This window comes from Passer montanus, unplaced genomic scaffold (genome assembly GCF_014805655.1).
Source record: "Passer montanus isolate IOZ18808 unplaced genomic scaffold, ASM1480565v1 scaffold27, whole genome shotgun sequence".
NCBI lineage: Eukaryota > Metazoa > Chordata > Aves > Passeriformes > Passeridae > Passer > Passer montanus.
Genome location: NW_024367372.1, coordinates 5,828,412 through 5,856,339, shown reverse-complemented (window position 1 = coordinate 5,856,339; position 27,928 = coordinate 5,828,412). Strand labels below are relative to the sequence as shown.

The 27,928-nt window shown below is 41.7% G+C and overlaps 1 protein-coding gene across 1 annotated transcript; it reads left to right on the top strand.

Moving 5' to 3' along the window:
• Positions 1 to 156: 156 nt before the first annotated feature.
• Positions 157 to 26,462, top strand: YY1 (YY1 transcription factor). Its single transcript, XM_039712441.1, has 5 exons — positions 157 to 1,233; positions 10,144 to 10,306; positions 19,624 to 19,684; positions 22,148 to 22,306; positions 23,433 to 26,462. Exons 1-5 carry the CDS (start codon positions 537 to 539, stop codon positions 23,613 to 23,615), a joined length of 1,263 nt encoding a protein of 420 aa, XP_039568375.1. The 5' UTR covers positions 157 to 536; the 3' UTR covers positions 23,616 to 26,462.
• Positions 26,463 to 27,928: the final 1,466 nt, after the last annotated feature.

Below are 27,928 nucleotides of genomic sequence, written 5' to 3'. Positions count from 1 at the left end.
GAGGGGAAAACTCCCCCGTGCCGGTAACAGCTCAACTGTAGCATTCAGACGTCCCAAGGCTCGGCCGCAGCTCGGCGCCCGCCCGTCCATCCGTCCCAGGCTCGGGAGGGAGGTGCGCCCCGCGCTCGCAGCGCCCCGTGATAGGACGGGGCGGGCAGAGGGGGCGGGGCGCTGCGGCACGGCGCGCCCCCGTTGGCCGCTTCTCTCGCCTGGGCGCGGCGGGCGCTGCCATTGGCCGCCTGGCGGCGGGGGGGGCGAGTCCGGCGGCAGCGGCCTCCGGGGCTGGGGTCCGTCTCGGCGGCAGCGGCGGAAGTCTCGCGAGGGAGCGCGGCCGGGATTTGGCGGTGCTGCCTCCCTCCCTCCCTCCCTCCTCCCTGCCTGTCGCTGGCTGCGAGGCGCTGGTGTTTGTGTGGAAGGGGGAGGAGGAGGAGAAGGAGGGCAGGCGAAAGGAGCTCGAGCCCCACCATCCGCCGAGGGGAGCGGACCGGAGCCCCCTCGCCGCCCGCGGAGCTCTGTTTGCCTCCCCTCGCCCCGCCATGGCCTCGGGAGACACCCTGTACATTGCCACGGACGGCTCAGAGATGCCGGCCGAGATCGTGGAGCTGCACGAGATCGAGGTGGAGACCATCCCGGTGGAGACCATCGAGACCACCGTGGTGGGTGGCGAGGAGGACGAGGAGGAGGAGGAGGAGGATGAGTGCTGCGAGGAGTGCGGCCCGCACCACCCGCCCCATCACTACCACCACCACCAGCCCATGATCGCGCTGCAGCCGCTGGTGTCGGACGGGGACCCCAGCGGGGCGGGCGGCGGCGCGGCCGGCGGCGGCGGGGGGCAGCTCCACCTGCACCACCACCACCAGGAGGTGATCCTGGTGCAGACCCGCGAGGAGGTGGTGGGGGGAGACGACTCGGACGGACTGCGGGCCGACGACGGGTTCGAGGACCAGATCCTCATCCCCGTGCCGGCCCCCGCCGGGGATGACGAGTACATCGAGCAGACCCTGGTCACTGTGGCCGCCGCTGGCAGCAAGAGCGGAGGCGGCGGCTCCTCCTCGGCCGGCGGAGGAGGCCGCGTTAAGAAGGGCGGCAGCGGCAAGAAGAGCAGCAAGAAGAGTTACCTGAGCGGGGGAGGCGGCGGCGGGGCCGAGGGCGGCGGCGGCAGGAAATGGGAGCAGAAGCAGGTGCAGATCAAGACCCTGGAGGGGGAGTTCTCGGTCACCATGTGGGCCTCGGGTAAGTGTGCTGCGGACCCCTCCCTCCCTGGGCCGCGGGCCCCGCCGGCGGCCGCGCGGTGCGGCCGGGACAGTTTTGTTTTGAAGGGAGGCCATGTTTTGATGTGTGCGATGGGCGCCGCCATGTTCATCGCCAGGGCAAGTATGGCGGCTCCCCGAAAAGATGGCGGGGTCTGCGCTGCCGCCGCCGCTCCTGCCCGGCCGCGGCGGGGGGAAGGAGGCAAACATGGCGGCGGCCGCCAAGATGGCGGCGGCGGGGGGTGCGCGGGCGGGCGGCAGCGCCGCCGGCTCCCGGGCCAGGCCGCAATGGCGTAGTTTCTGCAGCAGGGGGAGGCGGGGTGCGGGGCGAACCTCCCCGCGCTCCCCCCGTCCCCGCCCCGCCGCCGCTCCCCGCGGGGCCCGCTCCGCGCCTGCCCCTCGCACTCCCTCCCTCCCCTCCCCCGGCCGCCGCCGCCCTCTGTCCTCCTTCTCCCCCGTGTCCCGTCCCGCCGCCCCTCCCCGGCTCCCTGCCTGCCGTGCCGCTCCCGCCCCGCGGCCGCGGGTGAGGCGTGTGCGCCGGGCCGTGACCGCGATGTGCGAGCGAAAACTCGCCCGCCCCGAGCCCGCGGCTCCCCGGCCCGGGGACGGCGAACCCCGAAATACCGTGTGCGGTCCCTCCGGGGGCCGCCCGGCCCCGGCCCCGGCCCGCTGCGGTGGGTGGGGCCTCCCCGCCCGGAGCCCGCCGTGCCGGCGAGGGGAAGCGGCTCCTCGCCCCCGCGGGGCTGCCCGCGCCTCCCGCCGGCTCGGAGGGGGCGGCCGCAAACAAGCGGCCCTCCAGAGCCCGAGGGGTGCCGGGGGTGACGGCCGGGAGGGGCGGCCCCGGAGCTGGCCTCCGTCCCTGGGAGCCGCGCGAGGAAAGGGGCAATTCCTGGCTGGCGCTCGGAAACCGTCGGGCTTTTCCTCGGCTAGGTCTGGAGCTTTAAATAAGCTTTTTAAGTAGGCACAGGGAGACCTTGTCGTGGGAGATTCTGGTTTTTTGAGGATTTTTTTTTGTGTGTGTAGGAGTGTCTTTTAAAGGCAGTAAAATCTTGTGAAGGTATTTAGTATCTATGGGGCTTGGAGTAAAGCTGACATGCACATGCCCTACCCACTTTATTTTTTTTTTTTTTTATTACAGAGCATTGCTACCGGCAATAATTTTTGTAAAAAATAGAGTTCTGTCCATAAGTTACATAAACGTGAAAAAAAAGAGGTCAGATAATACAGTTCACGTAATATTTAAATTGATGGGTGTTTTTTGAATAGTAAGTTGGTAATCTGTCTTGCATATCATAATTTTTGTGCTCTTTCGAATTTTTTAGAAGGGGTCTAGTAAGATAGAGATACTCTTGAAGCTTTTGATGTACTCGAAAATGTTTGTACTCTGTGATGCTTGCACATGGCTAGAAGTTGTGTAGAAAGGACGGTGTAGAAGGGAAGGTGTATTGGACAGCTGAGTTCTCCTGCCTATAAAGATAGAAAGCACAGTGGTATGGATTTTTGCTGTTGTTTTAAATACAGGTGACTACTTTAGCAAGTTTCACAGAGTTATCTGACAGTATTGGCATGTGAGTTGACAACCCAATGAGTTTGATTGAAGTTCTTCTTGCTGAAGAGTTTTCCATATACTGTTTAGGATGGTGTTCTCTGTGCTTCTGTATCACTGTATGAAACGGAATAAACTCCCTTGCTAGTAGTTTTATTAGAACTGACCATCCAAGAAAGATAAAAGATAATAGAAACTAATATGGTCTGCTGGCTTGTGGAAGCGGCTGGAGGTCGCTGAATGCAAGTGGCTGCATGACTCATGAGCTGGCAGGATGCAGGACCTCGCTGAGATCAATTGACAATTTCTAGCATGCATTTGCACTCGGAAATTCAGAGTGCCTGATAGGATGCTTCCTTAGGACTGCATGCTAATTATTACTTGGCCAAAGTGAAGCATGTGTATAATCAATAAATTTGCTTGTCTTCCCACATACACAGCTTTTATATCAAAGGTAGCCTTATTGATTTTGGTGGTTTTCTTGTTTAGGAGCATGACCGTGGAGCTCAGTAGCAATGATACCCACTTATAATTTACTGGACAGTACATTGCTACATTTAACTCAATTATATCCACGATGCAGAAGAATAAAGAATACCTAGTCTGACGTGACTTGCCAAAAAATGCTGTTCTAAAAGCAAAATCAAATATATGGGGGAAAAGTTTGAGTTCCCCTCTCTTTGCGCATGCAGACACCACCTGCCAGCTTCAAACAGCCTTGGTAATAACCTGCTCAGTTGAGAGTGTTGTGAAGTTTTACTGAGAATATTGGACAGGCTCTTTCACTGTCATATGCACTTTATTTATTTAAAGGGGGCTTATGTGGTCAAATGCTGGGTATTTTTTTTCCTCTATTAAAAAAAAAAATTTAAAATTATTTTGCCTTTTTTTCCTGAAACATCAGAGGCTGAATTGTTGTCAGAGAAGTCAAAAAAGAACCAAAACTTGAGGCAGAGGGGTATACACCCAAACCCAAAAAAACCCCGACCTGAGTACCCTCCTCCAAAAACCTCAAACTAAATAAAGGCCCAAAAAACCTGGAATCACTGGCTTGCAAAAGTGTAGTTGTAAAGTTTCCCTGAAGAATCAAACTACTTTATTTTGAAGGAATGTAGTAGGTTTGAATCTATATTTTGACATAATTAAAGATTTGCTTGCATGCTGATTCAGTTGACTGTTTTAAAAGCTAAGTGAAAAGTTAATCAAAAGACAAGTGATAAATAAGGCCATGCATCAAGACAAAACAATGAGCCCTATATTGCTGTGCATGGGATTTTGAATTGGGAAGAAGGCTACTTGGCTCACCACAGTGTGGGAAGACAATGTGAATTAATTCCTTGTTACTGTTTGCTGGTGCTACTACATTGGCTTGTACAGGGGTGGTACTAAATTTAACCAATCATAAATCTTTTTCCATAAATGAGTATAACATGTCTTGTAGCGCCTCTTGAAATGTGTAGAAATAATCTGTGAAATATATAGCAATGTGACTAAAGGGGGCTACTTAATTCTTGTCTTGTTATGTGGTTTCTCAGAAATTGCAGTACTGTTGTTGGCAACAATTTTGACTTCGCATAACTTCTCTTATCACCTTGGTATCTATGGTGATATCAAACTTGTGACCCATGATTAAAGTGTTTAGTTTGAAACATGAGTGCCTTGTTCTAGTTCAGATCTAATTTCAGTTCTTAAGAATACAATTATTTGTCTTTATTCATGTGTTCGTGGAAGTAAGAAGTGAATGAAGGTGTATTTCTGAAAGGGTTGAAGAGGGCATATGGTGGATAGTTCAATCACATTCTCGTAGTGTGTTTACTTTATATCAAATATATGTATCAGAAAATTACATAAATTGCATCTAGTCCAAGTGAGACGCCCCAGTTTGTACTAGAAAAAATGTTCTTATCAAGTGGAATTTGTTTGTACCTTTGCTGCATTCAGCTTGAATCGTTGTCTTTAGTGAGATTTTCCAGGTTGGGTGCACAATAGTGAAGGGGGAGGGGAAGGATCGTGAGAAATCACTTTGTCAGATGGTGCTTGCAAAACTGATTCTTGCATGCAGGAACATTTGGGAAGGTGGTGCTTAAATGCTGGTTGCACCAAATGCTGGAAATTTCAAGCAATTGAGGCTTAAATTCAAAGATGAAAAAATGGATTAGTGTAACTACATCTTCTAGGTAATGATTCTGTCAAGCTTCCAAACCTGAAATAGGTGTTGGCTTAAACTGTTATTGTAAGCATAGTCTGCAAACTAAGGGCTGAAGTAGCACAACCAAATATTGCCCACAGATGTTAAACTGCTCAAGTCCCATCCCTAGATGGGAAAGACAAAGACACAGAAGTTACATGTATCTTTTGGAAATTATTTTCCATAATACAGGAAACCTGTGCTGTGGATCCTTATTTGGAAGTTTGGGAGTTCATATTGGGTTTCTAGAAGGTTCTTCAAAATCTCTTGAACTTTCAATGACTCAAAAAATAGAAAGGTTTTTATTTTACTTCATCAGACTGCAGGGGTGAGAAAAATAACCATCTGCTGTCTGACCAGTTGTCTTATGTAGTATAAATGATAGATGAGTCACTTAGTTCAGTTGTGGGGCTGTATCAGGGATGGCCAAAATGCTTTGCAATGTCAGATAGGTAATGAGCTTCTTACAGAGTTTGCTGTAATTAAGGCAGAAAGTGATTCTCCAGTTTAAAATATTAAGATGACGGTCTGTTTCTGACTCCGATTAAGACAATGATACAGGCTTCTGTTTTAAGTATTGAATCTGCCCTGACATTTTTTCCAGTGATAAGGTAGACTGTTCTCTGCGTTTGTTTTAAATGTATTTTCAGTTTTGAAAGTGAAATACACAAATGTGGTTCACCATCTAAAATGACTCAGTTAATTTGCTTCTTAGCCCACCTTCAGACTACAATCCTCTAAACTGCTGTTGGTTCCTTCCCTGGGGCACTCGAGTCACTCCTGTGCTGACCATTCAGAAGGTCACAGTGCTTCAGCACAGTCTCAGAAGTGCTGGAGTCAGATGATGACTGTTGATATATGCACTGGTTTTGTCAGTTCACGTCTCAGTGGTGTGAAATAAGAGATGGGTGACACAGGGAAAGAAGAACCTGTTCTCCATCTGTGTGCAAGGCACGTCAGAAGGAAAGTAACCTAGCAGCCGTTTAGGTTAAAAAATGACATACTGTGCAAAATGGAATTTTAACATTCAGAAGTGTCTGCTAAATAACTGTATTATTTAACAAGCTAATTACAGTTCTTTGCTTCCAAACATGACCAATGAACTAATTTGCCTGAGGAGATTGCAATGTGGTAGCAATAACCAAGCTGTTACCACAGAGCCTTGGTACTGCACAGCTGCCGAATACATCCTTTATCCTGTAATTGCTTTTCAGCTGTTCCTAAAAGCAAATGTGTTTAACTTAAATTTTAAAATGTGTGATCATATTTTAAGCTTAAATGTTCATCCTTTTAGTGGCTAAGTAGAATGTCTTTTAATTTGGTGCCTCGAGGAGGAAGCTGTAGGATCAGGTGTCATTGCTTTGCTACCAGGTGTATCTCGAAAGTTCTCTTTTGCACTCTGTTTTCCTCAGATGAAAACTGATTGAACAACAGTGCGTTCTCCCTGCTCAGTAATAGAGGAGGAGGATGGCTCAGAGATTTGGCAATTTAGATGAAATCAAGAATAACAAGGAAAATCAAGAATAAAACTGAGGAAAAAATAATGACAGAGTTTCTTGGGTTGAGAGTTGAGGGTCATCTTAGCAAGCTGGGGAGTTCCAGATTTGTCAGGTGCAACTCAAGAAATGCACAAAATAATGGGATTCCAAGGTGGGTGGATTTTTCTGTGTAATAGAAGGGCTGTAAGAGATGGAGAAATTGTAGCATAGGAGCAAGATGTGATCAGTAAAGTATTGGGAAGCAGATTCTGCCATGTTTTGTTATTGATTTGTTGCATGGAGTTACTAGTTTCATTCCAGTCATCTTGGTTCTTCCTACTTCATTCAATAATTGGGCTTGGTTCTCTTAAAACTTCAGGTTGTTTCACCAGTAGTCACAAGACACATCTGGCTAAACACTGAACTTCCAGTGATCTTAGTAGAAAAATGTTTGACATACTTGCTATGAAGGGCCTAAGTGGGTCTGGTTCAAGATGTATAATTGCCCGTATTTAGGGAGCAGTGAGGGATGTGCATGTGGAAGGACACTGAACATGAAGGTGTGTTACGGTATGTCCGAGAATAGAACAACCCAGTTTAGACTAAGTATCTGCCTTAATGCAAGTTGGCATAGAAGAATGTAGGGGGAGGCCATTAAAATTGTGTTTCAAGTTCAGTCAGAAAGCTGCATTGGATCTGGAAGAATAGTGCTACAGCTGAATGCTTTATATTTGAGTCTGCTCTAGTCTCACATGGTTTTAAGGGACAAAACAAAGTAGATCAGACAGTATATATAGTACTTCATTTCCTTTACCTGACTGGCTCTGTGGTTCTGTCTGTATATAACTCACATGGGTGGCATCCAGAGGTGTCACTGCAATTTCAGGGTTGTGTCTGTGTTGTGTTTTGCTTTGCTTCGGAGGCAGTATGTTTGATTCTCTGGTGCTTCATGAGAGGAAAAGGGGGAGGTAATTTGCTTGTAGTGGGCATTAGGACTTGCTTGAACGCAAAAAACAACAAACAGTTAACTTGTCCAGCTTGCAGTGAGAATGATCAGATCAGCCCGAGTGAAAGTTTGCTTGCACTTTACCCTCCAGACTTTGAGCTGCCTAGTCCAGGTTGATAGGCCATCACAAATAAAGTAAATTTGTGTATAGAGGACATTGGTAAAATTTTTCAATTTCCAGACTTCCTCCAAAAGTGTGGGGGGGTCTTTTGTGTGTTTTTGTTTTGTTTCCCCAATGACTTGATAATGTCACAGGATGGTCATGATACTAAAGAGGTACTGAAGTCTGCTGCTACATTTGCAGAAGTACCAGCCTAACATTACACTTCAGGTTAACTGTTTTGTATTTTATTGTTTTGGTTTAAATTTGTTTTTGGAAGTGTGTGCTGCTGTAGAGATGGAGTTTTTTGTTATAGGAAAATGTAGTGGGTTTTTTATTTTCATATAACTGTTAATATACTAAACAATCATTTTTCTTATGTTTTATTCTATTTTTGTGTTTTGCTCCAGTAGTCTGTGGAATTATATAGCTGTGGAATTGACTTCTGTTGGCAGGCTTTTGGGAGGTAAAGCCACTGAAGGCTGGCTTTCAGTTTGGTCCTCAAATAGCAAGAAAGCACTGTGGAATAGCAAACCTTTGTGCTGGAGAAAGAAAGATGATCTTTAAGAATGTATACAGAATTTCCTAGTTGACTCATCTGATGTGAGGCAGGAAATGAAAACTTGAGTGTGTTATGAATGTGCAGTTTGACTGTTTGATGACATTCTAGGTAGATGTTGAAATGGCCACACTGAGGGCAGCTGATCTCATTCTAGTCTAAGCACAGAGAAGGTGTCACGTTTAGCTTTGCAACAATTCTGTGTCATTCTGAGCTCCCAGTCTTTTTTCACGTTTCTGTTAGAACAAATTGTTGCCAAACTAGAGGCTTATTGACTTGAATTGGTAACTCCTTCAATTGCTGTAAAACTTAACATATAATCTTCGCTTAAGGTGAATTCAATTGTTTTTTTAAAGCACTGGTAGGATCTGAAAGGTTGTGTGGTGGTGAGTGGGCAACTAAAAAGGTCAATAATCAGTTTTGTGGTTTGAGTATAATGCTGCAGATAGTATTTTCTTATTTACACTTCTGTCTTTGCAGCGTTGGAGTCTGTTTTCCTCTTTCACCATGGAATATACATGAACTGCTATTTGATCTGGTAGATCAGATTAAACCTCAAACTAGCAGTAACATTTCTAGAAATAGCTTGGTGGCAAACATTAAAAGCAGGCATTACAAATGGAATAGAAATTTGTTTCTGGTATATTTCTTTTATTTGTTTGCCTTGTTCTCTCTTCCCTAGCCTAAGTTACTGAGTAATGACTAATTTTATTTCCTGTGTTCCTGTTTAGGGGAAAAATCCCGAAACATTTTGTCTTTTGTTTTCTGCCTTATGTTTTCCTATCTTTTTTTTATTTGTTGGTGAAATACTATTTCTGTCCTATCACCTTGTGTTTCCACTGCTTAAACAATATATGTAAAATAAAACTTCCTGTTATTTTTGTGTAGCCTCTTGTGTATAAAACAATTTCCAGAATCTTCTCTCCATACACGTAGTAGGAGAAGTACTGTCAAGTTGTATTACATTGAGCTGAGTAGTTACAGCCATATATACATCTGTTGTCCCAGGTGTATTTGAGGGTGGAAAACAGGGTAGGTGCTGTGTCTTCCTTTCTGCTGCTGTGAACACTGCAGTGAGGAACATAGATGGATGTTTCTGTTCTCTCATTTTTGTGTCTCTCAGTTTCTGTTATAAAATAGCAAGAGGAGATAGAATGCATGGTACAGTGTTTTCTAAGGTATGAACGTGAGTAGACAGCAACAGCAGGTCTTCCACCTGATTTCACTGCAGTCCTTGAGCACAAATTCATAGGAGGAGCTCTAGAGCAAACAAGAGTATCTTAACTGGCTTGCAGATCAAAGCTTTGAATAATCCCAGTCTGCTGTTTACATAGTGGAGTGGGAAAGAGTTCAGGCTGGCCTTTGCCACAGAAGGAAGAAGCCCCCTTGGGAGAGAGACACATGAGTTTGAGTTATTTGCTTTCTTTGAGATCTGTCTGCAAGTCTTTGAGAAAAACTCAATTTTACAGGCAGGTACTGAAGCCTATCAGCAGTTATTTTTTAATTTCTTGTCTCTCTGACACTTCTGTTGGAAGTTAGGGAAGTCTGAAGACTCTGAAGTAAAGATCAGTAGTCCTGACATCTTAGGGTAAGTGCTGCTCTTCTGATAGGCTTGTAAAGTTAGGGACTGCTGCTGAGTATCAGTGTGGGTATAGTGAAGATTAGTCCTGAAGAGGTTAAGGAAATCAATATTTAGGCATTGTTTCAGGAAAAGTACATTATCTTTCAAGGGCAGCCAACATTTATAGGATTGTTCTACTAATTTCTATATTTGTTTGTGCTTAAAGTAGATATGCAGTTTCTGCTTTTTTTCCTCACCCACTGTGTTCTTTGTGTTCTTCAGGCTGTAACTGTATGGGTGTCTTTTTGCTCTTGACAATTAGTGTGGAAATCTGGAAGTGCAGTGTATTCTTTTCAATGTGCAGCAATAGTGAATTTGTATTCAGATGTAGCCTAATAATTGTATGCTGTTTTGATCTTTAGTATGTACTGAATTCAGTATTTTTTGTATTTCAGATGATAAAAAGGATATTGACCATGAAACAGTGGTGGAAGAGCAGATCATTGGAGAGAATTCTCCTCCAGATTACTCAGAATACATGACAGGGAAGAAACTTCCTCCTGGTGGAATACCTGGCATTGACCTCTCAGATCCCAAGCAACTGGCTGAATTTGCTAGGTAAGTAGGAAGAAAGGAGCTTTAAAATGGTGTTATTTTCACTGGTTTAATTATGAAACTGTTAGGCAAAACGGTATATTTACTATGGTTTATAATTCCATTTAATTATCTTCTAAAACAAGGGATTTAACACAGCATCAGCCACTGTGTTCTGAACTAAAATAACAGGGTTTTATATTCAGCACTGAGTTATTCAGTGTCTTCCAGTCTCCAGTTCCATTAGGTAAGACAGGACCTAAATGCATTAATTGATAGACTGCATCACTCATTGCTCCAGGTAACCCTGCCTTGGGATTGGACTAGATGGTCTTTAGAGGTCCCTTCCAAGCCTAACAATTCTGTGATTTTACATGACAGAATATTTCTTTAATGTGAGTAGCCTTAAATTCCTGAGCACCTAAAGATCCGATAAGTGAAATGCTGCCTTGGGGTTGTTCAGTACAAATTAGTAAATCTACAGGATTCAGTTGGCAACTCCACTTCCTGTTCTTTTTCACCTGCTCCTTAAGCTGAAGATCTGAAATCACGCACTTTGTCGCTCGTTTGCTATCACTAGGCTGCCCTGGGTGCCAAGGTGACTTTTCCTTTCCGGCGGTGCTGCCGTGGCTCGGGCGGGGCGGGGGCTGTGCCGGGCCCGGCTCCGCTGCACCGTGGCCAGCAGGGGGCAGCCGCGGGCCCGGGCTCGGCCCCGCTCCGTGCCGTGCCGTGCCGTGCCGTGCCTCCGCTCTGGGCACGGCCGCAGGCTGCCTCTGCCTGACACTGCCGCGTTTTCCCAACATGAAAGCAAAACACCTGTAAAGCCACATTCATTTTCCTTTTTGTAGCAGCTGGCTGTTCTTTAGAGCGTGGGTGCGCGGTTCTGATGCTCAGAGCAGGTGGACTGGTACAACTAGTAACTACCGAGAAAAAGGTACACTGCCTCTCTGCTAGGTAGTAAGGATGACATGTTGTCATGTGAGAGACTGTACCTTTTTCCAGGTAGTTGCTAGATGGTCTGGCTTCTTGGTTAGCTGGATCTTGGCGTTCAGTGTTTGCATGTCTCTCTGATTTTTAAAGTTTTTGTAAGCCTTCTGATGTTTACATTCTTGTAACGAACTTTCTCACACACTTCTGTAAATAACTTATTGTTTTGCATTCTTTTATGGAGGAGGAGAAATTTGATGGACTGTTGGTTTGTCCAGTGTCATTGGAGAGGTGGCACTTTCACCCTCCAGTCCACTGTCACTTGGAAATCTATAAATGTTGGAGTCAGAAAATAAATTTCCCCTTTTTACCCTGAAAAGAGCAGCAAGTCCGCATTGTGTTGTTTCGTATCCTATAGTGACATTTGCATTTATTCCAGTTTCACCTTTTTGATCTTGCTGCTTTTTACAAGTTTTGTCCTGTTACTCTGTAGTGTGTTTGTGCTGCAGGAATAACAGCACGGCCTCATCCCACAATTACTTTCACTGAAGCCATTGAACTATGAGTTTTGAGGGCTCCTGGTAAAATAGTTCTGTAGGGCTTGCGTCCTGCTTCAGACTGTCTGATCTGGAAATGTATAAAAGCACATTATAAATAGCTGAAAACAGGGTTTTATCTGAAGTGATGGATGGTTCTACCTATTGATAGTCTTTATGTTTTACTATCATTTATCAAAGTTACTGTAATGTTCTCTGGGACCTGCTGAGGAGTTAATAAAATTTTTTTGAAAGCAAATGTTTAAGTGATACTCTTGAGTGTACATAGTATTATTAGACACTGAAGTACTGAATAGCTCTCTTTTGTTAGGAAGCAGAAATAGTTTCTTGCTGGGTATTCTCCATGCAAATACTGAATATTTTTTCTTCAGATTGAGTTGAATATTTGAAATGGTTGTCAGGATTTGGGGTTCTTGAAATGACCAGGCTGCTTCTATCAGATGTGTCTGCATATTTCTGAATATTGTGGAATGTTTTAGTTAGGTTTCTATTGAGAAAATAGTGGCTGCTGGCAACATTTCAAAATTATTACTTTTCTATATTTATAGTATTTCAGAATGTTCTAGGAAGTTCCAGAGCTGGAATTTGTAGCATGTAGTGGAAAGATTCAGTTTTATGTGTACAGCCTCTTTTCTCACAGCAGATAAAATGTAATCCATTTCAGTCAGAAGATGAATGTGTGGTGGTAGAGGAAGCACCTTGCGTGGATATCACCTTTAGTAATATCCCCAAGTTTCTCAAAACCTGGGAAGAATTGTTCTCATAGCTTAACTGTAGATGCATGAGAATTTAATGCATTTTCTAAGAAAAGTTATTTGATTTCTTGGTCAGAATCGGTGACTGTCAAACTTTTACTCTTGCCTTACAGTTGTATATTATGTCTTAAATTATTGTGTTTGTTTATTTTTCTGAGGGTGTGTTAGAATTTGAATATTTCTTGTTAAGGTCTTGTCCTCTTGTGTTGAAGGGACTCCTTAACTAATAAGATGGATTCAGACTACTGTTCAGTTGACTTATTGACCTTGCTGTGTGCAGTATCACTAGGAACTTTGCATGGCAAGCTGGAAGAAAAAATTGGGTTTACATGGCCGGAATTGGCTTTGGAGGTTCAAGGAGTACAGTTTTTCATGCTAAAAGAATGTGTTTGTTTAGTATAAAGTTCTGTGAGATTGCCAAACATTGCTCATTGCTTTACAGTTCAGAAGCTAAAAATTTTTAGTAGCTGTATTCTGAAAACTTTTAGCACCACATGAAGTTGAAAATTGCTTCTAAACTTAAGTGGCTTCACATGCCTGTAAGGTTTTGAATTACAAATTTGTATTTAGATTATTTGAAAAAAAGAATTGTGACTGTCCACATTTAAGGAAGTGTGAACTGGCTAGTAAAACTGTATGCTAAGTGCATTGTGTGTAGCTGAGAGAAAGTTATGTAGGGTTGCTTTTTGGTTTTCATTAAAGCAGGAAGGATTCTCACCATACATTTGTAGAAATTACCTCCTCTGAACCAGGCTACATCCCCTGTTTATCACAAATGCAACTTATTTTGATTAAGGATAAATTGATTTTAAATACTTGCATTGATTATTAGGAACAAAGTTCTGAGGCTAAGCTTAAACAGAAAAAGCTTGAATTCTAGTGGTAGTAGATTTTGAGCAAGGTTCTGGTATTCTGATCATGATCTAGTTAGTGAAAGGTAATGCAGGGACAAACCTGATGTTTGAAGTTGTTTGTAGCTCTGCAGGCCTTTAAAAAATAATTCAGAACTGTGGTAATTGAGCAGCTGCAGTGCCACCAGCGCTCAGAGCTTGGTGGCTCTCACAGAGTGAGCGCTTGCAGTGTCTCTTGCAATGCAGTTGTCCTTCACTGCCTGGTTTAGAGCATATGTCATTGAGTCATGTAGCAGGAATCTGAATCCTTTAACTGGAACTCTGACAGTTTTTCCTGGAAAAGCTTTTTATGCATTCTATGATTCCATTGAAAACACTGTGAATAAATAGGCTGTGTCAGAACATCGACATGTTCAGTAATGTGTAGATGAATGACCAAAAGTTACACATGGCTGGAAGTTTATCACTTTTTGCAGATTACTTTCTTCTGTTGAATTTTCTCTAGCATGCTCTGAAAACACAATAAAAAAGAAAAAGGTGGAATTCTCTTGCAGTCATACCAAAATGGGAAATGTTAATTGTGAATGATCGGCTCAGAAGGACAAAACCTAATAAATCACCATATTTTCATTTGATACCTTTGACTGGGAAACTGGGAATCCCTTCAAGTGGAATAAAATGCTTTGTCCAAATGTAAGTTGATGATAGCTCAGTAGTTAGCTGTGAAGAAATCATAGCTGTTTGGTAATGAAAACTTAGGAAGGTAGTAGGGATATTTCTATAATGTGCATATGGCAAATTCCCTCAAAGCAACCCACCAAAAAGGATATCCCTGGTTGCCCCCTCCCTCCCTCTTGTCTTCCAAACACATGACTGAACAGGCTGAGACAGCAGAACACAGGCATCAGTAAAACAAAGAAATAAGAAGGAATATCCTGTAGCTGGGAAATTGGCACAGTAATGGGTCCTGGTGGTAAAAACTTTATTCTTTGTGTTTTGTTTTTTTTTTTGCTGATCTTGGTGTATTTTCTGAAGGAGAGCCATTGTGAGAACTGCCTTCCTTTCTATCTGCTTTCCAAACCTGTAGAAAACAAAAGAGAGGAAACTGCATTAGTTTGAAATAGGACACCCTTTTTAGAAGCGACAAAGCCTTCTGGTCATCCAGATTTACGACTTAGGCCTCTTTATAAGGTGTATGCTTTTGTGTTGGTTTTGTTCTTGTTACAGAGAAGCTTAAAGGGCAGTAAAATGGCAATTGCTTTACCCAGTATTCTTCTAGGGAAGGGGACACCTCCTGCTCTGTGCCCCACGGCACAGGTCAGTGTCCCTGTTTACACATGAGATATTCCTCATAACTGGGACAAACCTAGTAGCAGAATCATGGAGTGAAAGAACTTCTTATGGCAGTTTTCTTCTTAACTGTGACTGAAGCAGGTAAGACACTGGCTGTTCTTGGGTTGAATGTAGATAGATTCCTAGGACACCTTGTGCCACTCCCCTTTCATCTTGTTTATCCAAAAGCCAGTCTAGCCAGTTCCAGGAGTAGTTCAGCACAAATAAACTCTTGCAGTAGCACAGGGCTGTGACACTCAACTTGGTTCTGCTCAGCAGGGCACTGTAAGGGGAATGGCAGAATGAGGGGAGCTCCTCAGCAGTGCCTGTAACACTATTGAGAGGGAATAATTTCCTCCACCTCTGACTGGGGAGGTGGAGAGGGGTGGCCATCACAGGTGAATATCATTGCTGGTCATGAGAGAACTCTAGGATGTGTTAAAGGAGTTGCCTGAGAGAGAAAGAGTAAAGCTATTAAGATTAACCTTAGGTATAGAGGGAGCAGAAGGGAGCTGAGAACACAAAACTCCTTAGCAGTGGCTAAAAAAGGGAGATTATGGAGCAAGGGGGAAATTCTATACTGTTATTTGAATTATATTTCCTTTCTTCCCAGCTTTAACACCATTTCTATGGCTGACTCTAAAAATTACATCAGTTGACAAGTCTGTAGGTTCTGAACAGGGATTTGGGATGGGGATTAAGGTTCTCTTAGGGTGAAGTACTCTCAGTTCAGCTGTGTAGATGAAAGGAAGTAGTTAGATTTAATTTTCAGATACAGCACAGTGACAATATTGTTTTCTTTATTTTTAGAAACTGAGTGGTTTAATATGTGTGATTTCACTCAGTTTTCCTTATGCATGGACAAGGGACTGTGCTTTTATGCAGCTCATTCTGTAAAGCTATTGGGTTGCATGCATTCCTGCTTCCTCTGCTGTCGCCCATTCCTTCCCTCTACTCCCCTAGTGCAAGTTAAGACATAGCCTTTAACTGCAGTGTCCCAGTGACTTGATCCAAAAGGTACAAGGTACCTTTCCTGATTGTCACAGTTAATTGATTTGCAGTTGTCTCTCCTAGGTGCAACGCATGTAAACTCACAGCAGAAATGAAGATTTTGGTCTTGCCATGTAAATTGACTTTCTGCAAAGGCAGCTGTTTCTGAAGTTCCGCCCCAGTATTAATGCGTGTGTCTGTAGTTGTGTTAAATAGTGATATTTGTTAGAGTGTTGTTTTTGATTAATATTTCAGGCTAAGAAAACTTGGATGGAGCTGGTAGAGATGCTCTACTGGGTGGGAGCCAAAAGTCTGACCACCACCAGAATGAGCTACCTGCACCAGTGTAATTAAGATCAACGGTACTGTTTCTAGTCTGGTCTCCTTTTGCAGAAAGTTAATTTTAAAGTAAGACCAAAACATTTTTTTTCTAGTACATTTGAATATGTAAGTCTTAAAATTCTTCTCTGAGGGATTGTCCATACGGCTTCTGCAGCTTTGTGAGCAGGATGACATTTTTTGACACAGTGATCTACGATAGCTGTGCCTGTGGTGTTCATTCCCTCATGCCTTTAATCCAGGTGTACAAAGGGCCCACCAGCTTCCTCCTGCCTGTGGCACTGAGATACAACCTGAACTCTATTTAACATCTCTTCTTTTGCATTGACTGCTGCTGTTTTGTTGATAATCCTGGTTATCTGTGGAACCCTGTGCATAAGCAGAGTCTTCTTCCACATTTTAGGCTTAACTTGCTGTGCTTCCATGAAGAGCGAGAAGATGTAAAATTGCTCATTTTTTAACTGAACCTTTTTGTCATTTGTATCCAAATGTTCAAGTATACTACTGGGCTGATGCTGCTTAATTTATAAACAAAGCCTGAACATTAAAAAGACCTGGTTGGACACTCATGTTCTCTGCCCGCTCAGACACTGAACTGAAACATGTAAGGTGTGTGTTGATGCTGCAGTCTGTCCCGTGTCTGACCATCCAGTTCACCTGGAATTGGTTCCTCAGGCTTCCTTCCTGCACTGGCCCAGGGTATTTTCCTTCTCACTCTACCTCAGCAGCCTGTTAGAGATGACACTGTTGCAGCATTTCTTTCTCAGAGAGTGAGGTAATATCGGAGGTAAGATACAAGAGCCAGGAAGAGAATTTAACACAAAGCTTGAAAATGCAGACACTACCCACTAAAGGTATTTGCCACATCTCTTGTTAGCAGTTCTCTTGGTCTAGTCACTCCCTTTACAGGTGGCCAGTTAAGACTTTGGAACAATAGTGGTTTTACTCATCCGATCATGTCAGGGACACAGATCTCAGACCTAGGAAATTTTTTTTTTTGCTTCATTTTTTTGGGGGCTGGAGGATGACTCAGCCAACATTTAACAGGTTGATTGAATTAGAAGGAGGTAGTTTTGGCACCAGCTTTGTCTCCTCAGGATGTTTGTTCTCTAATGGAATTAAATCATGACACACTGTTCTCTCCTGTCCCATCTTGTCAAATCATTCTTCTGTGACCATTTTAACAATTGCTCATTTCTGTCCCTTTTCCTGTTTCTTGAAATCACAGAGGCATAATAAGGAGAATCCCATCCTAAAGGTAATTGAAAGCTTTCTGTAGGGGTCCTGTAAAGACAGCTTTTGTGTGTGTGTGTTTTCCTACAGCCTCAGTACCTGTGGTACTATTGAGTCTGGACCTCACTGGAGAATGCAGTCAGTCAGTTAATCCCAGTAACTTGTTTGGAGTCAGGTATTTTACTACTTTACTCAAAGAGACTATGTAAACTAAAAACAGCACAAGTCTAATCAGTAAGGTCAACTGAGTTATTCTGTAGTCTTGGAAAAGATAGTTGTGTGAAAATTAAGATAATGAGGAGACTGCTGTACAGGAACAGATGTAGTTTGCTGTATTCCGAATGTTTCTGCCCTTAAGTTGATGAAATCTTAGTTGTACTGCTGGTTGTGGTGCACAAGAGGAGCTTTGTCAACACAAACACCTTACACCCATTTGCAAGCCACTGTTAATATCTGTAAATGTGTTTGTAACCCTGCAGGAGACTGTAGTGTTCTTCAGGATAGCTCTGTACCTGCCAAGTGTAGTCTGGAGATGCTGAGGCAAGCAAGAGTTTCCCAAGTGCCCACTTAAAAAAAGAGCAAAAGCAGCCTCTAAATCCTTGGGGTTTAGTGTTGTCTGTGAAGTGGCTGTCAAGTGCTTTAGTCTGTAGATGATCACTTGAACTGTGCTACATCTGCAGTACTGAAAAGGACTCAGAGTCAGGACCAGTGATGGTTGCCAGAGCCATGGGAGACTTGTCTGTCACATGTCACTCCACTGGCAGTGTAAGATGATTTTCCTGGGTCTTCAGGACTTCTTAGGGAGTTTTTTCACTGCTCTCAGCAGTCCATGTGAAGGAAGAAGGTGAAAGCAGATTTCAGCCGTAAGAGTGTGACAGTACCAAAGAAGTCTGCACTCTGCTTGCAGAAACCAATTGCATTTGTGGTTAGAATGGAGGCATTTTAGTTTATTTTCCCTACAGCTCTTGGGAAGTTTTTGAGTGTTTAAGAGTTGCTGTTTAGCTATTTTCATATAAATTAATAAAAAGGGATGTAAAAAAGTACATATATATGCATTGCTTGGAAATCTCTTCCCCCAACCTTATTTTATATCAGTTTCCAGAAACAGAACTCATGAGGATTAAAACTGTCATGGATAGCAACAGACACTTTTCCTTCTTAACATTAAGAAGAGTGTGTACCAGAACTGGAATTCAGATAATTCCAGTTAGTTTGTTGATGTCAAGCTACTCCTTCTATTTGAGGCTAGGGAACACCACCAAACCTGTGGATTAACTTTCAGATATGATATGTAGGCACCTTGTCACACAGAACTGCCATGTGCTCTATTGCCAGGAAAAGCAGTTCAGTAACCCTCATGAGCACACCAGCTCTGCTTCCACAGCAAGGTTTGGGGATGTGCCAAATCTCATTGCTCACCTGAGGGAATCTCAGCTGCACGGAGGTCCCTTTATTTACACCCACCTACTGCTATAGTTAGATGGAAATAAACCTTTTCTTTTTAATTGTTTGAACACAGCACCACAAGTTAGAGAAATAAAGACAGCTGAAAGTGCAATGCAGATCCCTAGAATCACATCTGGCTCTTCTGACAGATGGTTGTTATAACACTGTTCAGGATTGTTTTGTACAGAGTCTTACTGTATGTAAAATAAACCTAACACATACTAGCAATAATTTGCTGGGCTCCTTATGTAGCAAGGGAGGTTAGTGGCACCCATAAAATAATGAAGATCCTTGTCAGTGACCCGGGGTAAATTGGTGACTTCTTGTCAGTTGCCAAGAATGGAATCTGTGTGCACAATGCCTTAAAGTAAGAGTAATTAGCATTTCTGTGGTTGAAATGGATGTCTGTGTTGTCTGTGTAGATTCCACAACCTACCTGATTCTGCTTTCCTGCTTCTGTAGAGTTTTCTTTGGAAGTCTTGTGTGATGGAAATACTGTAGAATGATTGAACCTATACTCCTTCATGTCCTACTGCACGGATGGAGAGGAAGTGAAGCTAAATAGGTCACATGGGTACTGGCACAGCACAAATGGAGTTTTCAAACAAAACCTCCTAATTGCAATTAGCATATGTCAGGAGGGAAAAAAATCTCAATTTCCACATATTCAGAGGATTAAGAAGATGGTATTAAATGTCTTATTCTGTATTTGAGAGGTCTTTCTGGAAAGCAGAGCATTCCAAATGCTGAATTATACTGGTAATATTTTTATGAAGGTTTTGAAAATGTTAAAGTGAGTACCATTGACACATGTAATACTGGGGGATAAAATATGCTCATTATGTAGGCACTTTTGGGGAGAAGAGCTGTCTACTAATGTGTTTCTACTTGTGTTTTTTGTTTTCTTTAAGAATGAAACCAAGAAAAATTAAAGAAGATGATGCTCCACGAACGATAGCTTGTCCTCACAAAGTAAGTGAAGTGCTCAGCTTCTGAGTAGATAGTAATTTGTAGATCAGAATTTTGTATTGATGTTTTCTCTTGAGAATGAATAACTAAAATATCTTACTGTTAATACTATACACTCAGTTAAATGTATTTTAGTTGTCATTCTCTAGAGGCTTCCTTTAAAACCTTTCACTGAATAATATATTATTCCCATTCCTTGTCTTAAGGTTAGTGCATCCCTAATCTTCTGGTAACCATGATGCACAGTCCCTAACATGCTGGTTTTACTGTTGTGATTTCCCGACACCCAAGAATACATACTTGAAAGAATGTTCTGAAAGCTGTTCAAAGTACGTTCCTAAGATCTATATATCCTCTGCTTGGAAACTATGACAGATTTGGAGTCTAGATCAGGAATCAGCAATTTATGGTGCAGATGCCAAAGTCAGCTTTATTGGAACACTCTGAATTTCATTCCACAGAGCTGGAAAGTGCATCATCATGAAAGAGAGAGGCAGGCATCCTTGAGATACGATTCTGACCCTCTGGTAGCAAGGAAGCTTCTGTCTTGAATAAATGTTGCCAGTCACCTAGATTGGTAGCCTGTGGCTTTACTGCATTATCCAGCTTTTGTAGTGCTTCTTTTAGCTGATTTTAGTCTGTGACTAAAAAAGACAAACACAATCTTGCTGACTTCTGGTCTAGATAAGTGTGAGCCTAAGCAAATAATCAGGGCAGATAGCTATTAGAATTATCTATTAGAGAGCATGAATAGAAGGCTACTTTCTGGTATAAGGAATTTTCTGAATTCATATAAATTCTGAATTCCTCTTTGTGCTTATATTGATTTCCAATTCTCCACATTCTGAAAGTGTCATGTTTTTTTGTAATACAGTATGCAGAGATACAGGAACAGTTATTTTTTACTATACTGAGGAATGTTACCTTCATTTCTTTGATTTACTTTTTCATAGCCTCAACTTCATCTAAATGGGGGGGGGAAAGAATGTTCTATCCTTCCATTTTCTATCTTGTAGTGCTTGTTGGCTTTATGCATTTATTATTTAATTCAGTTTAACAAAAGAAAAATATTGTAGCTGCACCTGCTTCCCTCAGAGGCAAGAAGGAACTTAGAAATAAAGGCAAAAAAAGTTGATGGTCTGTTTACTTTGGCACTGCTTTGCCCCACCCACTTCTGCTTTGTGCAGCGAATGGCACAACACTTCAAAATCAGCCAAAGAGGTCCTAGTGCCTGAAGAGAGAACTCCTGAAAGTGACATTTCACCTTTTTTGTAAGAAACAAAGTTTATTTAAATGTATTTGTGTAGGAAATGAAAAAAAAGCCTGCAGAATTTAAGATTAGCAGTTTTACAGTCCTTTAGGTACTGTTAAATTTTAACATAACACAGGGGTGTTGGCAGACTAGTGTTATATATATAAAAGTTTAAACAGCATCACTAGTAGTACAGATAGGGTTTATGATTATGAATAGGATTTTATGAGGGATTTTGAACCTTGAGGAAGACATTTATAAAACATGATAGATATTTGTTGATTGTCACTAAGAAGTGAAAAAAAATGTAGAAAGATTAGGTAAATGGAGCCTCAAGTCACTGCTGGCTTAAATATACTCTGAAATCAAAAGTGGTATTCCTCTGTCAATGCAGGGTTGACCCCCAGGTTAAGACTATTTGTGCTGTACCTGAATTAATGTGTCTTCTGCTTTTGGATTGAGCTGTGACTAGCTCGTGCTGTATTCTGCTGCCCAGTATCACTTTGTAGGTTTAATCTGCAGCAGCAGTGGCACTCTCTGTCTCAAGGGGGTAGTGGTCAGGCTGTGCTGCCAGTTTGGACAAGGTAGTTCCTGTAAGTTGTTACATGCTGGAAACCCTCTTGCTCCATTTTTTTTCTCAGAAATGGGAAGGACAGAGAAGGAAGAGGACAGAATGTTGGGAGATGGTGTACATACCAGTAGATATTAGGGAATGATCTGTGGTGTATTAGAGACTAATATATTGTAGTACTGTAGTTCTCGGAGTATAGCACTTCGAAGAGTACACCATAGGTATCCATGAACTCTCCTTCTGTCTTTTGTTTTTTTGGTTGGACTTTTGTTTTGTGTTTGCTTTTTTCCTCTGAAACCTGTTAAGTGCTTTTATTTGGTTTTTTTTTTCGTTTGCTTCTGTCAGAGTCTGCATCTTCTCCATAAGACTGTCCTGTTATTCATTTGACTGCACATGGTTCATAATACTGAATGAGGAAAGGGTTTGGGATTGGGTTTAGGTTTTATTTTGTCAGCTTTTCAAATGATTAGTTTTTCTTGTATTGCTTTTTAAGAAGTAAATGTAAGGGCTGTTCTTTTCAGGGCCAACTATTAAGAAAGTATTGAGGATATAAAAGCATTTAAAATGCTTGTACTGTAGCAGATAAAACCTTCTTTATGAGAACTAGCTTATCTACTAATTGAGTTTCACTGTTCTTTTTAAGGGCTGCACAAAGATGTTCAGGGACAACTCTGCCATGAGGAAGCATCTGCACACTCACGGCCCTCGAGTACACGTATGTGCAGAATGTGGCAAGGCCTTTGTGGAGAGCTCGAAACTAAAGCGGCATCAGCTAGTTCACACCGGAGAGAAACCCTTTCAGGTACTGCTGGCCACCACCTCCCTGGGAACACTGCAGACCCTAGCTGTACCCTGGCTTCCTCAGGACTTGGGCATACTAGGGCTCTTCTAAAATCAGATGAGGCACCTGACAAACTGGGAGCGCCCTTGAGTTGATTAGGCTGTCATATAATTATTTACATGGACTGCTCTTAGAAATTGGCAAATTGAGTGTACGTGGGAGATACCTTTCAAAAGATGATGTAAAGTTGCCCTCTTTAAAAATGAGGTCTGCAGTTACTAGAGAAGTAAGAAAATGTCTATCCTCATCATCTTTTCAGCTTAGTGCCTGTGGACAACTGAAACTTGGGGCTGCTTGTTCAGGTAGTTACCTCAGAGTACTAATTTTCAGTAGGGTTTGTTAATCAGTTTTCAACAAAATGATGAAGTCACTGAATCTCTTTCCATTTATATTGATTCACGTGGGCGTCTGCCACCAGAGGTCCCCTGCCTTCTTCATATCATACTCCCTGTAAATCTTTAAAGTTATTCTTAGTCTTCAGCACATATGTGTTCCCCAGAACATACTTAAGATATGTGGGTCTTTTCTAAAATAATCAACAATAAATTATTTCAGAAACTTGATTTTCAGTCCTCAGGCATTCACTTGGATGAATACTGAATATTGAATACAGAATACTGCATATTGCGTACAGAATACTGAATATTCTGTGTGGTAAATCAAAGTAACACTAAATGTGCTGTCAAGCACTAAACGTCAAGCCCGTCTTAAAAGTAAAGCAGGTAAAATGAGAAAGTCTTTGCAAATCATCACTCAAAGGGGGAAGTTCGGGTGTGAAATCCTGTTTCTGTTTTGTCATACAGTGTAGGTACATGCAGAGGAGGTGTCTTTAGTAGAAGTGCTTGCTTGCAAGCTGGAGGTCATTTATTTCCCTCTTTGAAAACATATGCTATTGGATATATACTACATCCTGAAGTCTTGCAGTTTGTAGTGCAGTTCACAGGGGTTCCCCACAGCTTCACCCATAACAATTTTCAGCCTCTGGCTTCATGTTTAGCAGTCTAGTGATTTAGAGAAGACTGTTTTTCTGCTCCATGACGCAGATGAGTTCCACTAGCTAACAGAGTGCTTCTTTTCCTTCCAACAGTGTACATTTGAAGGATGTGGAAAGCGTTTTTCACTGGACTTCAATTTACGCACACACGTGCGAATTCACACTGGCGACAGGCCCTACGTTTGCCCGTTTGACGGCTGCAATAAGAAGTTTGCGCAATCAACCAACCTGAAATCTCACATCTTAACACACGCTAAGGCCAAAAACAACCAGTGAAAGTTGAGGAGAACGTTCTCGAACTCAAAGCATCTTACAGGAAAATCAATTGGAAAGAAATACGCTCCCCTTTGTATATTGTTTCTAGGAAAGAATTTTAAAAAAAAAGGACCCTACAAAACTAAAGGACGTGTTTTGATAAGTAGTAAATAAAAAGCAAAAAAAAACCACACAGAAAACTTGAAGGTGACATTGCTAAGATGATCCACCTTGGTCTGTAGCCGCGTTTCAAGAACACGGTGTTTTGTAAAGTGTGGCCCCAACCGGACGGGTCAGCTCACGAACTTGCATCAGAAAAGACAATTCTTTATACAACAGTGCTAAAATTGGACTTCTTTTCACATTCTTATAAATATGAAGCTCACCTGTTGCTTACAATTTTTTTTAATTTTGTATTTTCCAAGTGTGCATATTGTACACTTTTTGGGGATATGCGTAGTAATGCTATGTGTGATTTTCTGGAGGTTGATAACTTGCTTGCGGTAGATTTTCTTTAAAAGAATGGGCAGTTACATGCATACTTCAAAAGTATTTTCCTGTAAAGAAAGAAAAGTTATATAGGTTTTGTTTGCTATCTTAATTTTGGTTGTATTCTTTGATGTTAACACATTTTGTATAATTGTATCGTATAGCTGTAATGAAATCATGTAGTATCAAATATTAGATGTGATTTAATAGTGTTAATCAATTTAAACCCATTTTAGTCACTTTTTTTGGAGAAATACTGCCAGATGCTGATGTTCAGTGTAATTTCTTTGCCTGTTCAGTTACGGAAAGTGGTGCTCAGTTGTAGAATGTATTGTACAGGCACTGACCGTTTATTAACACCTGATAATATGTACATCCCCCATGTAATAGAAAGGACAACAATAAAACAGTGGTCCTAAAGAAAGAATCTGGCAGAAAATGATCTGTAAGCGCAGTCAACTTTCTTTTGTTGTCCAGAGCAGTTCTAGTTCCTCTTGACCTCCCAGAAATTGGAAGCTAAATAAACTCAAGTTTCCTTTACTTTGCATTCAATTACAGTGATTTGCGATGCAGTTAATACCACATCAGGTGGTATATCTAAACAGAATTGCTGACTGTAATTCTGGTTTTGAGTGACCTAGACTTCCATTAACTGGAATGATGGATTTGGAGACTTGGCAGTGTAGTGGGGAGTGTTCTGTGTGCCTGGACAGCAACTAGGTAAAACAGTACAGGAAATAACTAAATGGAAACCTTTTTTTAGTCAAGGTAAGGGATGTTGGCAGTTTAAATGCAGTAACAATAGAAAGTGGAGGAATGCTAGGGTTTGGCTGATCATACCAGGAAAAAAAGAAACTGTTTCTTCTTTTGGCTAACTTGCTTGAGTGTAATGATAAAAATTCTTGGAACCTTATTGGACACCTTTTGTTTCAAAACAAGAACTTGAAGTTCTAAGAGAACTAGATGGAGTTGAGTTTTGATGGTCTAACTAAGAGTGGTTACTTCTCATTTGTTCAAGTGTTCAAAGAAAACTTAGCAGATACTATAGTAAAATGTGACAGATTAATAAACAGAAGAAAATGCAGAGAAATGCATAAGTTATTTTTTAGAGGCATGTAACATATTTTAATGCAGTAAAAAGTGTTGTTAATCTTTTTCTGAATTCTGTTCTTAAAAGGTTCATCAACGTTTTCATTGCTAATACTGTAAAACTTAGAATTTTGAGTCCAGTGTTGGTGGTAGTGGCAAAAACATGGGTAATAAAGAAACTGCACTTAAGACCAAGGGAATTTTCATCCATACATAAGTTAATCTGAACACTGCAACTCTAGTCTGAGGTTATTAGGAGTAGAAAGAAAGTTGGGACATTTAATTGTAAAGTATGCGTTAGAATTTTGGCAGTATTTTTTCTTTTATATATAAGCAGTTTTTGAACAGGACAATATACTGAAACTTGTATAGTTATAGTTAAATTAAATTCTGTATACAGTTAAATTAGTGTCTATTCTTTTTGGAAGGAAATAAAATTAATTCAGTCTAGTTCTAATTGACCTTATATTTTTTCTTAAGCAGTATCTGTGATGGTGTTAGGCTTACACAGTAGTTTGCTTTCCCGTGTCATAAAATCATTTATTGAATTGCAAGGTGTCAGTACTTCATCCTTGAACATACATTAGCGACTGAACTGTGTTACTTTGAACATACATTTGAGAGTAAGCTATGTTAATATTGATTTGAGGACCAACTGGGAACTGTAACAGTTATTGCCTCTGGTTCTGTTGCATCTGATTACAGAGACATTTCCATCTAGGCCTCAAATCAGTAGCACTCAACATACTCCTGAGTGTAAGTAGCAGCACTCAGTAGCTTGAAAGGTCTTGCTTTGTAAGTACCTAATTCCGTACTGGGTATGAATAAATACAACCATTGAGCACCTGCTGTAACTTGTTTAAGCTTTTAAAGTCTAATTGGCACACCTTGCTTTTAAAACATCCTGCTTCATTGATTCCAGAGTTTTCCTCAAGGTTTTTCAGTGAAGAAATTACAGGATTTGAGAATAGCCACAGAGCTGACTTTGAAACCACCATTCCCAGCGTGCTGTTGAGTTCCTGCATTGCACCACCAATTTGTGAGCAAGTTCAGGTAAGGGGAGGAGAAGATGAGGGGTGATAGAAATGTGGGTTTAAAACTGGCAAAAAATTTCCATGTTTACTCATTCCACATGTTCTACTGCTGATTTGATTGCACATATACCTTGTTTGGTTCTGCTGCTGTCAGAATGAAAGGGGGCAAACTCAGACCAGCTTTAATGGTAGAACTGACGAGACTTTTCTTTATCTATTTATGGTCTGTCAGTAAATGCAAAACAAACAACTTAAATACTAATTATTTGTGGAGTGTTTCTTGAAAAGGTTGTAGGAGGACTTCAGATTTAGATTTGAAATGCTAAGAGAATAAATCCTTAGTGAAACAGCATGCCAGGACCTCTGAATTCTAGTTCTCTCCTGATTGAAGAGGGTCACTGTGGAATTGAGTGTAGTGCATTTTGACTTTTCCCTGTAGTGGCTGCAAATTGTCAATCAACAAAGCCAAATACTAAACACAACAACAGCTTGTCAACAATAATTTAGTTGTAAAGGTAGGTGGAGATCCTTTCTCTCTGCTATTTCCACAGTTGGTAAAAAGCAAGAGATCCAATAATTACCAGAAATGGCAAAAATATTGAGGCTTTAAAATGTTTGAAGGAAGTGAATCCCTTCAAAGTGTCATGGCTGTGATAATAACAAGTGTTTCCACGTGCTCATTACATAGCTCATGGGATATTTTGTCAGTATGCCTTGGAAAAACTGGGGCTGGTTGGTTTTTCTATTCAATTTAAGATGTGTGAACTTGAGGACAGTATGTGCTGAATATCATCCTTCCAAGTGTTTCCTTAATACCTTGGAGAAATTTGAGAAAATCTGGAATTTTCATGAGGGCTGCTAGGCAAATCTGTCTGGAAAGTCTTAATCAGTCAAGTGGCAGCTGCTACTGGCATTGGTTGGTATATAATGTTTGTCTACATTGTGCCATCTATAATAATGGCATTTCAGAATAAGTTTTTCATCTGTACAGCACCTTCTAAAATCTGCTGTGTAATCATGGTGTGAAGAGAGGAGTAAAGCATGTTTGTGTCAGCATTGAGCTTTACTGCACTCATGTTCCTGGAGCAACTAAGTCTACCAAGGGGAATCTGGGGTGGATTTCAAAACTGAATATTGGGTGTGAATTTTGCAGGCAGGAATAAAAATATTCAGTATTCTTGTTCCTGGCTGTGTAAATGGAATACTTTAAAAAGTAGCACTTTCCTTGGGAAGAGTCCCAGGGCAGAAGAATGGGAAAGTGAAGTAGAGCAGAGGGAGTGCAACCCTGCTGCTGGACACAAGGAGCAGAAACAACTGCACAATGATCTGTAAAGGTAGGCATGAAGCAGAGCAGGACTGTATGTGCTTGTATTTCAATATTCAGTTTAATAATATTAATTGCTCTACTGTCAAGTTGCAAGAGTGTGTTGATGGTTTTACAGCAATGCTGAAATGTCACCTGGGTGGCTACTGGTTTAATTTTGTAAGTTAATTGAATCAGTGGTACTTTTTCAACTTCATTCCCTTTGCCTAAAGCAAACCAGCTTTTATGTATACTCTCAATGATCTTATATTATTAAGGCAGTTTAACTTAAGAATTTTTTTCAGTCCTTTTCACTGGAAATTGCCTGGAAAGTGTTGAATTTCCTTTGGGGCAAGCACATCAGATTCTGTATAAGAGTTAAAGTGAATTTTTCAGGTCCTGGTTTCCCCTAAAGTGGC